A 15,573-nucleotide genomic window follows, 5' to 3' on the forward strand; every position below is an offset into this window, starting at 1 on the left:
ACATGTGCTGTATTTATACACATGATGCAAAAGTTAAAACCCAAGGAAACTGAAAACAGTTGCGGTAGACTTCCATCCAATAGCCAGACGTAGGGGCTGATGTTACCAGGATTTTTCATGTTTTGCACCTTTTCTGTGGGGAGAGGAAGTGGCAGGTTGTGTGAAATAGACAGATTGATTGTCACATGAGGTCAAGGGTCACCTCCCTCACTTGCCCCGGGACGGGATGACGGTTCTGGCTGGTTGACTGTGAGAAAATAACATTCAGGGGTGACTGGTGACGCATTTATTGAGCCTGTCAAATTAACAAACGCAATGGGATGAGCCTGAACAAGATTCACTATAACACACACACACACACACACACACACACACGGACAGAGCAGGCTTGTAATATCCCTTGATCCAGAAGTTGTGCATCAATCACACAATGATCCCTGTGTCACCTTGGGCTTTTCAGAGCTCAGCGATGTTATAAAAGAGAATGTGGTCGGAATTTCACTTTACTCACGAGGCTCCTAACAGTGCAGCAAGCAATACAAAATGACCTTTATGATGAACATGGAGGTTCATCTGCGCAGAAGAAGATCCGGTACACAGACACGTGAACTTTAAAGGGATTACTTAAGCAGAGTTGGACATCAATCTTCATTTCACCTTCATGGCCATATGGTGGATATTTATATCACCATATCTATATCTATCGTAGTTTTTGATTTAATTAAAGATAATTTTATTTATAACAATCCATTTGACTTCAGTGGAGCGCCCATTAATCTAAAGTTACCAAAAGATGATGTATCTCTAGTCTCGGGTGTGCTGCTTTGCTTTCTTGTACAGTATTTCCACCGATGACGATCTGGTAGAACTGTGCTGAAGCTTTGTCGGTTGAGGTGGGGATCAGCACCTAAATCAAAATAACTCCAAATAGCTGGATAAGTGCTCCTCCTCCCTCTGTCGGCTGCATTAAGAGGTTGGAGCAGTCGATAGGTGCAGCAGAACACAGGGGACCGAGTCTATTGATTCCCCCGACGTGGAAGGTCAGGCAGCCATTAGCGAAGCACTTCCTGTGGCCTTGGAGGAGCAGCTCCACTGCTGGGAACATGGCTGACTGTGTTTCACCCTTTGAAGGTTTTTTTTTAACGATGGTTCCTTCAACATGACTACATTAATGTTCCTGTGTCCTGCATTGAGAGGTTCATGGTATGGTGTGAATTTCTGTCTTGTCACTGTACATACAGTTCGCAGTGTTTGCCTCAGTTGTGTTAATTCTTTCCCATTCTGCAACTTTGTCCCTCCTTTCCAACATTTATTTCTACCTGATCCACAATTATATCATTCTGTAGGTTTTTAATTTTCTACAAGGTTTTAAGGATCCTAGTTTCAGTTTTTTGACACAAGATCTAACAGTATGTGTGCTTTGGCAATCAGCTCTCATGAATGTCATTGAAACATCCTCCATGGAAGTGGCACATTACTCTAATATATCTATGATGTTTACCACACAATGGGGCACCACTCTTTATCTTAAGGTCCTCTAACCTATAATACAGAAATCTGTGATGAGAAACAACACATTCATGTGATAATGCAAGTTGAAGTGGTTCAGTTATATCTAAAACTCTTTCCATTTCATGGTTGACTTCTTTGGACTTTTCACCAACAATTATTATTCAGCAACAATTAATCAGCTGATCACCAACAGGGGGACCAAGTAACATCAAATCCGTAGCTCACAAGGAGGCTCAGTCCCACTGCCCTAGTCCTTTGAAAAGCTTAAATGTCCCATTTATGTCTTTTATAGATATTAAATATTGTAGGTGCAGTTGTATTTTTCAAATACTGTGCACCAGTTTTTGCTATAACTTGCATTGTTATTATTGTGAATATGTTGTGGAAAGTGAAGCAATGTTTAAGCTGAGAAGTTGTTGAATGAATGCTTCTCTAAGTTCTTCTACTCTGTCCAACACAAACACAACACACAAACACTTGGGACACAGACGTATTTGCTTGTTTGTTTGTTTTTTTATCAAAAATGATATATAGTATTTCATTTCAACACCAACAAATCTCTCAATTTACACAGCAACAGAAGGCATAGAATCACACCAGAACTTCAGAGGCACAGAAACAGGAAACTTTTAACTACTCTTAGTTGCACATTTCTTATTTTTGAGAATGTACAATCGCCTTCATCCTTAATGTTGATGAATATTGTGAGAATGAAATCAGGGTTGAACAGCTGGAGAGGGTTGGTCCACATGGTTAAGTCGGGCACAAGTGTCCAGCCACCGTATGAGGAACATTAATCCAACTAAAAAGTGGGGAGGGGGGGGGGGGATCACAGCACACACTGAAAACATAGACAGAAACATGAAGAAGAGCTTCCGCCTCTCAGGCAGACGCTCTTTTTATCATTCTCATCTGGTGAGCAGCCCAGTCACAAACTCTTCCTTGTTGACAAAGACGTTTGCGTTGGACTCTATTACTATATTATTCATACATTTATTTATATGTTTTTTTTCTGTGTTAATTCATTGATTTTTTACATTTGTGATCACAAAAAAACACAGCTCTTAAACAAATGCATAACAAAACATTCATAATGACTGCTCAACTGTTCATGACGTTTGGACCAGAACTGTTACTATGGATTTATTGCTTTGTACACTGAGTAATGGTCGCGTGCCGCCTGTACTCTGTGGGTCCAAACGCTGCAACCTCACTCCTGATGCTCTGTACTCCCTTAAAAAAGATTTGACTTCCAGCTAAAACCCAGGTCTGCTCTTTCCCTTCGGTTGATTGTGCAAAGAAATTTAAGCATCAGTAACAGTTTCTGAGACAAATACAAATACGTTTGGAAGAAAAAGAAAGATAAACAGGACACACCACAAAATGCACTTTGTTCCATGCATAAATACACATCCACACACATCTATATGGTGAAGTGTCTCCACAGACAAATGAAACAAAACTGAAAGGTTGAAGAATGAGGACAAAACAGATTCTGTAGTGTGTTTGCTTGTTCTTTCTATTCAGGAGCCTCAAACACTTTTCATTGCCTGACTCCCATAACGACGCCATAACTATATTATTCATCTCACTTCTATTCTCTAATAGAAATGTCCTGTTTTGATGAAGTATAAAGGTAAACATTTAAACTTGTTTAGGAAAGTTTACTTATATAATGTCCTTTGGCATTTCAAAATCTTCCCCCTTTAGCTTTGTGGCTCTGAGGACATATTTTCTTATCGATTCATGTGATTGATTCTACATGAATTCTCAACTTTATGTTAAATAATCATACATAATTGGTTTTGCTTTTTTTCTCATATTTGATGTTATGGATCAATTCTTGGTTTTAACATTAAAATGATTCTCTATCCATGTGATCATATGATATATATTTCACATACATTGTTCATTTTTGTCATCTCTTCTGAACATATATATAACATTTGATGCACCAAGAAGGTAAATCAAAATGATTTTGATTAATCTGTGCTTTTCCAAACTCATTCCACAAACCCTCCATTTGGTTGCACATATACTATATGTATGTAATGTTATATATCTTTACTCTATATCTATATCTATCTCTGCCATATATGTTTTACTTAAAACAAATTGTTCAATGCGGAGTCCAAAGTGGATCACATATTGCAAACATTAGATATACATTATCCTTTTTTATATGAAAGTGTAACCAAACAATCATCACAAGTCATTATGCCACTCGAGTCTCTAGACAAGCTCACTTACATGTTAAGGACTTTTACACACACAGAAGCCAGTGATAAGAAAACAATATCATCATATTGTGCATTAAAGGACACACTATTCTGAGTGTGAGAGATACAGTCAAATTATCTATCAACAGAGGGTCTAGTTTTCTGTTCTCCACCCTGTGGATTGACATATCAATACAATGTAATGGCTGGCTTGTAGGACGTTGTACTGTCACAGTTAAATTGATAAATATGTGGTCGGCACTTTGATGGGCAGCTCCTATGTGACCCTACTGGCTTCAGAGTGGTCACAAAGCCTCGGCTGATGGGATGAAAGTGTTCACATTTACACACAATTGTACTCCAAATGAATATATCTTTTACCAGTATGCATAATAATACATTTAAAAACTGCCAATTTGATATGTATTACACCTCTATTAATCCAATATTTTTTAATTGTGTTTGCACAATTTTTACATTAAGTTGATAGCTTTTTACGTATTTCTATTCTTTTTGAATGTGTGCAAATGGGACAACAACAGATTTAGGTTTAGGCTTCGTACTCATTTGTTTATACTTTTTTATACTTCTGCGTCGGTGAATGTGTGTGTCGGGGTCTAGGAGTACCCTTCGTCCTGCCTGTATCCGTAGCCCCCTGCCTGAGCTTCTTCCTGGACGTACTCCTCCGTCTTCTCCCAGCCTGAAGCCCAGCCTCCGTTCACCTGCGTGGTTGCACCGTACGACTTAGCCTGACCCCCGAAGGCCCCGTAACCCTGCGTGATGTCGCCCGTCTCTTCCGCCAGCTCGTCCTCGTCTATGAAGCCGCACTTCTCGTCGCTGGTCAGTTCTGGGTCGGCCCACGGCTGTTTTTCTCCCGAAGCGAAGATTCCATAGAAGATCACCCCCCCGTAATGCACCATGGCGGCAATCAGGAACACAGACTGCCACTCTTCTCTAGTCTGAAGGGGGAAGCAAACCCAAAAGTTGTTGCAAGTTGTCACTATTCTTGTGCAATATTGGCAAAAACGCATGGTGCACTTTAACGTACGCACATAACGCATGCACATATTTATACATTGTGCTCTTTATTGTTTATATATATGCATGTATTTCTTTTTACTCTCAATTGTTTATTTTTACATCTGTAGCTTTGTGGAAAGAGGGCACAGCAAAATAAGAATTTAACAGTAAAACTGCACACACGACAATACAAATATTGAATCTTGAATCTATCCCTCCAAAGTGTGTACACTTGCAGGGGAAATAGTCCCAAACCAATGCAAGATTAAATTCTCTATGTACGTTAACCTGCATTAGTTCCATTTTATACCGTGGTACAGCCATACATTTTGAGTCTCAATATTTTACCCCGTTTTAACATACATATTTTAACACATATTTATATATGTTTACTCTGCAGGTACTACTAATCAAAGGTCATTAGGGAAGCGGGGCTCTGAGTCAAATAAAACAAAAGGCCTATTAATTGATGGTGTCTGTCACTTTATCTTTAACTGAATTGAATAATGTTCTTTGCAAACTAGGTTTGACTATAATGTCATTCACCATTTGTCTACACTTCTGCTGCATTTATGGGAACCTCACAGGAAGAGTTACACATATTTACAGATACATTGATGAACATGTATACCTGCTTACAGCTGCTTTATAGTTTGTCACATTCAATGAATTAAATGTTGACTGTATATACTGCTATATTTGCTAAATGCGGGGACTTTGAGTGTTAATGACTTATCGAAGTCTTTAAAACGTTCAGTACTTATTGCACTGATAAAACAAGTTGATCTTTATTAGAGCTTTATTTGATCTGTTACCTTGTTCTTTGTCATAGTACCAACGATTATTGGGCACACCATCCCAGACAGAGTACCCACACCATTAGAGATTCCCATTAGGATACTGGCGTAGCGTGGAGCGATATCCAGGTGATTGACATTGAAGCCTATTGCAGGAAAAAAAAGCAACACATTAATCTGAAATATTGTTGACACACTTTTGAATAATGACACGGACAGACAACCAGTAAAAAATGCCAATGTAGGTAAACCGGTATCACAGTGAGTATCAAACCCAGAGCTGGACACAGATCAAATTAGTTCAAATGGTGACCATATTATTCTCCTCCCCCTCCCAAGTAACCGGCTGAATGAGTAAGTGTCCTCGTGATTTGCCTCACACCCGCCTGGCAAATCCCCCGAGACGGCTAGCTAGCACTGAATTATTAAACACTCCAGGAGAACAGGCAATACACTCATATTGCACAGAGTCACCGGCCTGCACATTAATATGAAAATATCTCCTGAATGAGAAGCTGAAGAATGCTGAAAAGTCTGTTGAAATGTGTTGCCAGTTTGCAGGTAATATGCTAATTATTGGTATTGAATGTTATTATAAGGGTTTTTAGAAGCTTTTAGCATTTTTGAAGCAAATGCTTTTTCACTTGCTTGCCAATAGTTGAGAAGATGTCCCACTAACATTTGAGAGAGTATTACTCTTTGATTTGAAGCTCAGCAGGAAAAATATGTGTCTACATTTCTGAATTTCACAGAAATTTCAACATTACAGTAATACCAAACAAAGATTATTATGCAATGTATTCTTTAATTCACTTAAAAATAGGTTTCATGGCGGATTTGTGAAAGCTACATGAATTAGACCATGTAAAACCACTTGCATATTTCTGGTTTACATTCTGATTGAGCACAAAGTGGACTAACCTGAAATAGCAAATCCACTGAAGCCCACTGCCAGTACCAGGAAGGAAATGGCCACTCCTTTGCTGTGGGAATATCCTACTACCAGCAGCAATGTGGCCTCCATGCCAAATCCTAACAGAGACAGACAGCAGGTCACACATACACACACGCACGCACACAAACAACAGAAACACACAAAGCCCAAGGGCTGTTGGGCACCGCTGTGCCAATTGAATAAACCATGATACATGGGCCGCATTCAGTTACCCATGTGACGCATATGAAATCAATGCACAATCAACGAGTCAACTGAGTATTGAGCAGAAAGAAATATAAACACAAGCATCTCTCTGGCAGTGAAGAGCAACACTAGAAGAGCAGAATGGATCTGACACCATGAAGTCACACCTTCTAGCTGAGCAGAGAGAGGTGTGGAAAATGATTTTTCATTCTCAGTTCAGACTTCTCACCTCCACAGTTCATGATTTTCCTGACAGTGGTAGTCGTCAGGATGTTTCTGCTGCGCAGGTAGTCGGCCAGCTGGCCGCCGATGGGCACGATGATGGTCATCACCAAATGTGGCAGCGCGGATAGCATGCCGACCTGTGACCACAAAATTCATGCAACTGGATGTATTCATGGCGATAAATCATTAACCTATCAAACATGTCACATAACAATCATGGTCCCAAATGAATACGGCTCATAAACCTTATTATTATAAGAAAATGTTGTTTTTTGCTATGTGATAGTGGGATTATGGCCATGGACACCACTTTTTTACTTTATTGTCTAGGTTTTATGGGAACTACAAATTCCAAGGTGAGATTAAAGGTTTTTGATGACTTAATTCAAAATATCTGTTATTTGTTTCATTGAGAACATTTTATGTTGTGATGTAGAATTCATTTTTTGGGGGCTTTAGAGTCTAGAGGGGACATCTTTTTTATTCTATTGCAGTTGGGCCGTATAATATGACCTGTAAACAATGTTGGCGTCAAGTCATTTGTGATCACAGTTACTGACTCTTTTTTAACCTTTATGAAGTTGCCTTGTTATGTAATGTTCATTACATACGGCCACAGGCCACCACTTGCTGACATTGATTTTGGTAATGAATGATTCCAAGAACAAAGCGTCACATGCTCAGCTCCTGAACATTTGGCAATGGTGACTATTTCCAGTGCATTTGAATCAATCATTCATCAATCATGCTCACTCAGTACATGCTGCATGTGCGCCCTGTCCACTGTCTTGTATTGTGAGCTCACCTTGCTTATTTCAAAGCCAAAGACTTCCTCAAAATACGCCGGCTGGCTGATCAGCAGAAGGTAAAACGTCCAGCTCCTGCAGAAGTTTGCCACAATGATTGCATAGACGGGCATAGAGGTGAAGAACTTCTTCCAAGGGGTCTTGAATTTCTGCAATAGATTATTACAAAGGGTTGAATTTTCCTCAATTTGTTTGCGTCTCCCTGATGATAGGCAAAAAGGTGATGGAACTGGTTGATGGAATTTAAATAATGTGCTTCAAATACCCTGTGCTAAAACGAAGTGTTGAGAACAAAGATAGCAGGGTGGCTGAACTGTGTTCATTGTCCAGGGTTGTTACCTCGGAAGGACCCGAAAGCTTGGCGCTCTCTCCAATGCTCTCCTCTATGTAGCAGCGTTCCTCATCAGTGATGGTGGGATGTTCAGCTGGGCTCTCATAGGACACAAGGATCCAAAACACATACCAAAAGAGGCCAAAGCATCCTGCACATGACAAGTAGAAAAGGAGCTTTCATCACCGACAAAGTATATGCAACCAATTTAGACCTTAGCTGGAGGTGCACACAGATTGTGGGTTGGTAGTCTGATCTTTGCAGAACGCCTGAGAGAATGAAACCCAGACAGGAAAGCCAACTGTATCCAGTCCAGTGAGAAACATCAAGGGGGGGGGCTGATCAACACACCAAAACATTGGGGAGTAGAAAATCAATACACAGTCTGTCTGGACAAATCCATTTGACTTTCACTGAGTGTCGAACTCAACCAGCTTACTCAACCAGCTTACCCTTATATACACATACATATACAGATATTTATATTTACCTTATTGTATTCATGAATGCATTTGACCTCATCTCATATTCACTTTTTCAACAACACACACACACACACACATCACATGCATCATCGACCCATCTTACCGTAGATGTAGAACACAGAGGACCAGCCTGAATACTGAACCAGGATCCCTGCCAGAGGCATTGCTATCACAGCACCGGCATAAGAGCCTGACAGACAGCGAGACAGGGGAGACAAGTCAGGCTTCCTCACCACTGCAGTAATAACGCTGCATGGCTTCACTCCATGTGTTAATGCCAATAGGCAGAATTAAGCAGTGAGTACTTACCACAGAATGAGAGGGTGGCCAGTCGACTCCTCTCCAGCGGAGGAGCCCACTTACTCCAGATGCCATGACACGCCGGGTAGGTCACTCCCTAAACACACCACACAGAGACAGTGTGTGTAGTTCATGGTAAAAAAAAAAAAAGACAGCAGACTGGAATTCCATGTTCTTCAGCTCATCGTGTCGGCACTCCAGGTGCAGACGTTCTTGTATTGGAAATGTACGTGTTTGATGAGAGTGGTTAATAATCCATGTCGGACATTTTTGGGCCTTTTGATTTAGGGTTCAAATAAATATACAGGATTTTACAGTAAACATAAACGGGAATTGGTTCGAATTCATTTTTGGATCCATTACGGTAAATAATGGTTTCAAAGCCTTATTAAAATAGAAACATAGCCATTCAAACATTATAAGGGCATAGCTATATTTCACTTATTTGGGTTTAGGAATTATTGACAATCTAAGAGGCAATATGTTTTTACATTTGAACATTAATTTGAAATTAACATGAGCAAATTGCAAGGATGTGATCATGGAGTGAAACAGCCCTGCAGCTATTAAATGTTAATTTAACAATCTGTACTGACTTAAAATACAATCTGCACTTTCTGAGCGGTGCGGTGTTTTATAATGTTATGTTTTAATTTATTCTGCCCCAAATTGTTCAAATATAAGTTAGCCTTCAATTAACTCTCATCCAGACATATTTCATTACTTATTCATATCTCTATCAGCTTTCTGTGTTTTTTCATGTATTGCATCAACATCAACTACACAGCAGCCAGATATTTGTGTCTTGTATTTCACTATTCGAAGCCCGAGGACGATACACTTTTGTGTGTCAGCGTTTTCCTTTGCATCAGCAGCACTTGTGTTACCGAAATACAAAGTGTGACAGCCAATCAGAAAACGGGACTATCCCACAAACCCTCTGCCGTAGTGGACTCGATCGATACAGCGCTCACATTTCCTCTGGTTGAATATCCAGTGCACACTACAGTCTTTCCTTCACTTTCTCCCGCAGTAACATTGCTTCAATAGAAATTCTACCTGTGTCACCTCAATATTTTCAATGAATAGGGAGAATTTGTTTCAGATCTGATTTTTATTTTTTAATCCATCAAAGGGCAGAAATATTTTGAGTGTGGTAATACGCCTTTAAATGGTAACACGCCCTTACCTCCACCAGCCCTTGTAATATCCTGATAAAGATGACACACCCATAGTGGACCCGGGCAGCCGAGGGAATGAACATGTTGAGGATTGAGGTTAGCACAATGGCTGCACCAAATACCCTGAAATTATAAGATGTATTTCAGCATTTCACGTTACAATTATCCAGTACTCGACTGAACGGATTGCATTGACATGTGCCGTGGCGTTGAAGCTTTTAAATATCACATTTAATATTCCTTTATCTTTTTCAAGAAAGATATTAGCCCAACTATCACATCATCATTTATAGAAAAAATAAACATATTCTACACGGAAGGACATTGAAAGTCTCTTTGTGTTCTGTTTATTTTGGAGACAGCGTGTAATAACCTAGGACTCGTTGGCTACCTCCTCGCTTCTGAGGGCGCGCACTCCTCTGACACAGGAGAAAATAATATTCCATGGCGCAACGCCCCGTTTACAGTCACGCCGATGCGCGCACATGTCGCCTAGCAACCGTTTTCACTTCGGTATGTCTTCTCGCATCAAGATATATGTTTGTCATTTCAAAACGGCAAAACATTTTATATTTAGACTGACACAGCTGCCAACAGAATATTCATCGATCACTGATTTTTTTTAAATGATGAAGATGAGGCGGGGAAGGCCGGACAATCCATGACCTCAAAGCTATTTCTCGTTTTCGTCACGTTTCGCCGCCCCTCTTATTTGCACTAGGGGGGCAAATCCTAATCCGGTTCAGACTGCTTTTGGGCACGAGAGCAATTGATTCGATTACATCCTCGTGTCAATCCACAGGACGAGAAACCGACAAGGAGGATGAATGGGACTAACAATATAAAAAGACAATCGATAAACCACATTATTATGAAGTTTATCAGGTGCATTTTCCCATTTTACCCATTTTTCAGAATTAGTGTTTGTCAATAAACGGCTATTATTTGTTTTTTTAATGAATCGTCTTAAACGTTCGTAATTATATCGCGCTCGAGATTAAACATACACATATAACCTTTCGCCTTCATGGTGCCGTTACCAATTTGCAAAATTGTGCACATGAATATTAAATTGCTAAAATCGTGCATCTTTGCATGAAATGTTTTTAGCCTCTAGTGTTTGTATTAACCATGACGATGCATCTGCAGTGCGAATTAAAGCCTTTGGCGACAAGAGCGGGTCTGGTCTCCATTCCCCAAAGAGTAAGCGACATATTAGACCCGACTCCCCAAGGGAGCTCATTAACAGGTGGCAGAAAGCCCTGAGACGAGGGCTGCAGGCCTGCCAGCCCGGTGCCTCCCTGCAGCTCTGCTTCACTTCAGAGCAGCTCACTGTCTGACTCTGACTCTCAGTCTGTAAACTGTGAATTCTTAATTCAGGCGAGACGGATTTTTTTCACGTCTGGCCTTAGCTGTTGTTGTTTTTTTTGTAATCGTCTGGATTTATTCCAGTCCCCACGTTTTTTAATTCCGTTCCTTGCTTATTCCAGAAAAATGAGTCAATGAAGAATGAGAGTGAGACAAATGATGTGTCCAACCAACTGTCCAGTCATTTTGATTAATTGGTAATGAAAAAAATATAAACCGAATAAATCACTGAGTTGTATTTATGGTAGATTCCCAGGAGGACGGGCCTACCTGTTTGCTGCCAGCCTTGAGCATATGTATCCCCCCGGGATTTGTGTAACGATGTAGCCCCAGAAAAATGATCCGTGAATGAGTCCCACCGTCTCTGGATCCCAGTTGAACTTGGCTTTCTGGGGGGGGGGGGGGGGGGGGGGGGGTAATGTGAAGAAAAAAAACAATACCAGTGAATAAAAAAACAAGCTTGAAGGCTATGAATCAAGAAACAAATAAAATAGGTGAATTCTCTGAATAGACCGAGGCCCGTTTATTTGAACCCGCTCAGCCCGTTGAACCCGTGCAAAGGGTTATTTCGATGAGAATAAATGAATCGGTGCATCACAAGCATATATGTATCCTGCGCTGTGAAAGACAAACTATTAATATATGTTGAAGTATCTTGTCAGATGTAGGCTATGATTTAGTTATTATGTGGCTTAAACGCTAAAAATACAAATGCAATGTTAAATTATATACATTGTAGCTGTTTCAAATACAGTTATTTGACACATATTTTTAAAGATTCGTGTATATCGTGTGTATGTATTCGTGTGTATGTATATGCTTTCGAATTAGAATGAAGTCAATTAATACTGGGTTCCATTATTTGGTCTATCCATATGTATACGTTTGATACTTTGAAAATGGTATCACATGGCCGATTTCCGACAATATATTACGCATATACCGCATGTCATCCCTGCAATTAGAGCTAGCTGACATTTTAAAACAATGCCAGCATTGTAATGATGCAAAGTAGTGATTGAGGCCGAATATCTCAAGCCATCAAAAGATTTTCGTTAAGCACAAATACACACTTAAATTGTGCACACGCTCATGAGCCAAGGATCATTTGGGGCTATTTAGGATGAATATTCTTTCTTATTCGGTTTCTCATATGTGGGCTAATGTCCTTCTCCTGTCCCTTAGTTCCTTGATTAAATAAGAGTCGGGTGTCTTGTGTCTTGAGGCATGCGGGCTAAGTTGCCTGTGCGCCAGTCGTGATCGCCGCCGTTGCCACACCTCCGTGATGATGATCTTGCCGTTCTGGTGGAGGGTGCTGTTGTTGACCATGCCCACTATGGCCACGCCCAGGTTACACCGGATACCGAAGGAGATGCAGAAGCCCAGGCCGCTCATGAGGGCGATGATGTAGCGGCGGGGCAGCCCGAAGCAGCTGCAGTCGCACAGCGGGGGTTTCTTCTCCGCGGCCTCCCGGGGCCGCCCATCCTCCGTCAGCTCGATCACCTCCCCGGTTTTTTGTTTCCTCTCCATCACTCTGCAACAGCCACGTGAGGACACTTGTCAGTGTCCCCTGATCGAACGAGAAGATTCCTCCCCTAAAATAATTGCTCCTGTAATGGGACACATATCTGAGGAGGCCCATTTCTTTAATTTACATCTCTATTTGATTATGGACTGGGCAGTTGATTGGTTAGTGTGCCAATCTGAGATTCTCTATGTGTCAAGTCAGAGAAGAAAATTCAGAGACCGTTATTCCAGCATAAACAATATGCATCGGCTGCACGAATGGACAGGCCTCCTTGTGCTATTTTATTCTGCCATGCTTAAGCCATATCTTGAGAGGACTCAATAGACACCCGGAAAGAATGCAATGCAAAACATGGATTCTGTATTTGGACATAAAAAAATAGAACAAAAAAAGAAATAAAAACGACTAGGCCTGCAGAGCTGAGACGAGGCGAACACGACCCCGACTGTACCGCATTGCAGCAGCCCGCTCACTTTCACACTCATTAGCATTCACGGGACCGAGCAGCAGCCCCAGTCACCAGACACACACCTCTGTGGGCATTCCTCAAAGGCCCCCCCTTTTCGTTTCAGTGGACGTCACTTTTACTGGTCACATGATGAAAACCTAAAAATGAAAATGCGTCTGTCTGCAAACCCCTGAAAAGCAACATAAATAATTAACGAAAAAGAATCGAAAAAATGCAAATCGATTTAGTCCTTGGGAACATATAGAATAACTGAGCTTTCTGAAGGATTATTGAAAGCATAACTGCAGTACATCAATTAATTTGCATGGTCGTTTTATTGTATTTCTACTTCAGACAAAATAACGATAAATAAATATCGTAATAATATATGCAAACCGAGCAAAATGTCAGAATGAAACAGCATTTGCATCTTGGTTGGTTCCCCATGTTGCTTATTTTTTCGTTAATTAGAGACACGGGCTGCACGTTTATCATGATGCATTTAAAGGATGCATCAAATGGATTCCAAATTATTAATGAATCCTCAAAAACCGGCGCGTCACCTGCACGTCATGTTTAAACTGTCTGCTTATGAGATACACACAGGGCCCCTGCACCAGGAAGAACTGGCTACGTGCACGATATTATTCAGTGCAATCTAAGTGCACGCAACCCCAGCGCGCTATCTCTCTCTCTCTCTCTCTCTCTCTCTCTCACACACACACACACACACACACACACACACACACACACACACACACACACACACACACACACACACACAAGCCTACACACGCACATGATTGCATAATTTTCCTCTCACGTCTAGAGGCGTGACTAGAGATCCCTGTAAGTTGTAAAACAGTTTGGGGTGACCTGCACACCTACACACACCCCTGACTCGTGCTTAGTTAAAAGAACAAGCATGCATATCATCACACTACAACAGGTCTATGCCCATCAAGATAAAAAAAAACAAGTCTGTCCTTACCTGTACATTTGACCCAAGGTCTTCCCCGCAAATTCCTTCACCCCCGCCGCGGCTCTCGTCTTTACTGACTCCATGTCCGATTTCTATGTATAGGCCTATTTCTCACTTGTAATTTAATGCTTAATCGTCATGTTACGGCGCAGCATGGCCAACTGCAGCGGCTACAAGGAAACCCACAAACGAAGTTGTGATAAACGGGAGTCCAGGGAGGTGACTATCCGGAAGACGAGTCAATTTTTCACAACGAAAGTGAGCGCTAAAGCAAAAAAAAACTAGAAGAGGAATCAAACGACCTGCGCGCCTTCATCCGCCACCATATCACCTCCTGCCTGACGCACAGTAGCCACGCCAAGTGCCATCACGACGGAACACGAAAATGAGTGAAACTGTCAGCCAGCGTCGTGGATTTTTCCGGAATAAAAAATAGAGAGTGCGAGTAAGAGAGTTAGAGAGAGAGAGAGAGAGAGAGAGAGTGAATGAACGGAAAAATAATAGCGCTCAAAGTTTAGAAAGCGGAAGTGGTTGTTTGGTGTAGCTTCTATAAATCAAAGAGGGAGTGAGGCTGTATCGTGTCTCCTGTGGTGCGCGCAGGTTTATCTGACGTCGTGTTCAGCACCGAGGTCAGCGACAGCATTTCCGCGCTCAACATCTGGCCAGTTGCTCAGCACACATTAAGGCCAGGATTAACATATAACATGCTGAAAAATAAATGTATATGTATGACTTGGTTCACATGAGACATTTAAGAAAAAACACCGAGTGGGAGACGAGGAAATGTTTAGTTCAATTTTTCGCTTCATATCGCTGCATATAAAACATAACATTTAAAAGGCTATAACTTTATAGATTATACATCTTCCTTTGGCATTTTTATGCTTAAATGTGCCTATATTTTTTCAAATGAACAAGTCACTCCCATTTTTGTAAGATGTAGCTCTCCCGAAGGCGGTGCTATGGAAACCAAATGAGCAGGAGTGGATTTCCCCCACAACAAGCTCCTCTGCTCAATGTAGGAATCCATCAATAATTTAATCTTATTTTCATTCCCCTGGCAACTACATCTCCCCACCAAAGCATGCACACAATTTGTGAAACATTTTTTATGTATACAGATGTAATGAGATTCAAATTCTGAGATTCAAAGATCTGATAAGAAGAAAAGGATACAATAATACGAATTATTATAATAATATTAATGATAATAATAAAATAATAATTCAA

At 40.9% G+C, this 15,573-nt stretch overlaps 1 protein-coding gene across 1 annotated transcript; it reads right to left on the reverse strand.

Annotated features, from left to right (window-relative positions):
• Positions 1 to 2,003: 2,003 nt before the first annotated feature.
• On the reverse strand, positions 2,004 to 15,069 carry slc17a6b (solute carrier family 17 member 6b). Its single transcript, XM_037450145.2, has 12 exons — positions 14,353 to 15,069; positions 12,664 to 12,919; positions 11,656 to 11,774; positions 10,026 to 10,140; positions 8,846 to 8,933; positions 8,640 to 8,726; positions 8,060 to 8,202; positions 7,720 to 7,869; positions 6,919 to 7,051; positions 6,470 to 6,580; positions 5,567 to 5,694; positions 2,004 to 4,690 (listed from the first exon to the last, which is right to left on the reverse strand). Exons 1-12 carry the CDS (start codon positions 14,424 to 14,426, stop codon positions 4,349 to 4,351), a joined length of 1,746 nt encoding a protein of 581 aa, XP_037306042.2. The 5' UTR covers positions 14,427 to 15,069; the 3' UTR covers positions 2,004 to 4,348.
• Positions 15,070 to 15,573: the final 504 nt, after the last annotated feature.

This window comes from Pungitius pungitius, chromosome 4 (assembly GCF_949316345.1).
Source record: "Pungitius pungitius chromosome 4, fPunPun2.1, whole genome shotgun sequence".
In the NCBI taxonomy this organism is placed as follows: Eukaryota; Metazoa; Chordata; class Actinopteri; order Perciformes; family Gasterosteidae; genus Pungitius; species Pungitius pungitius.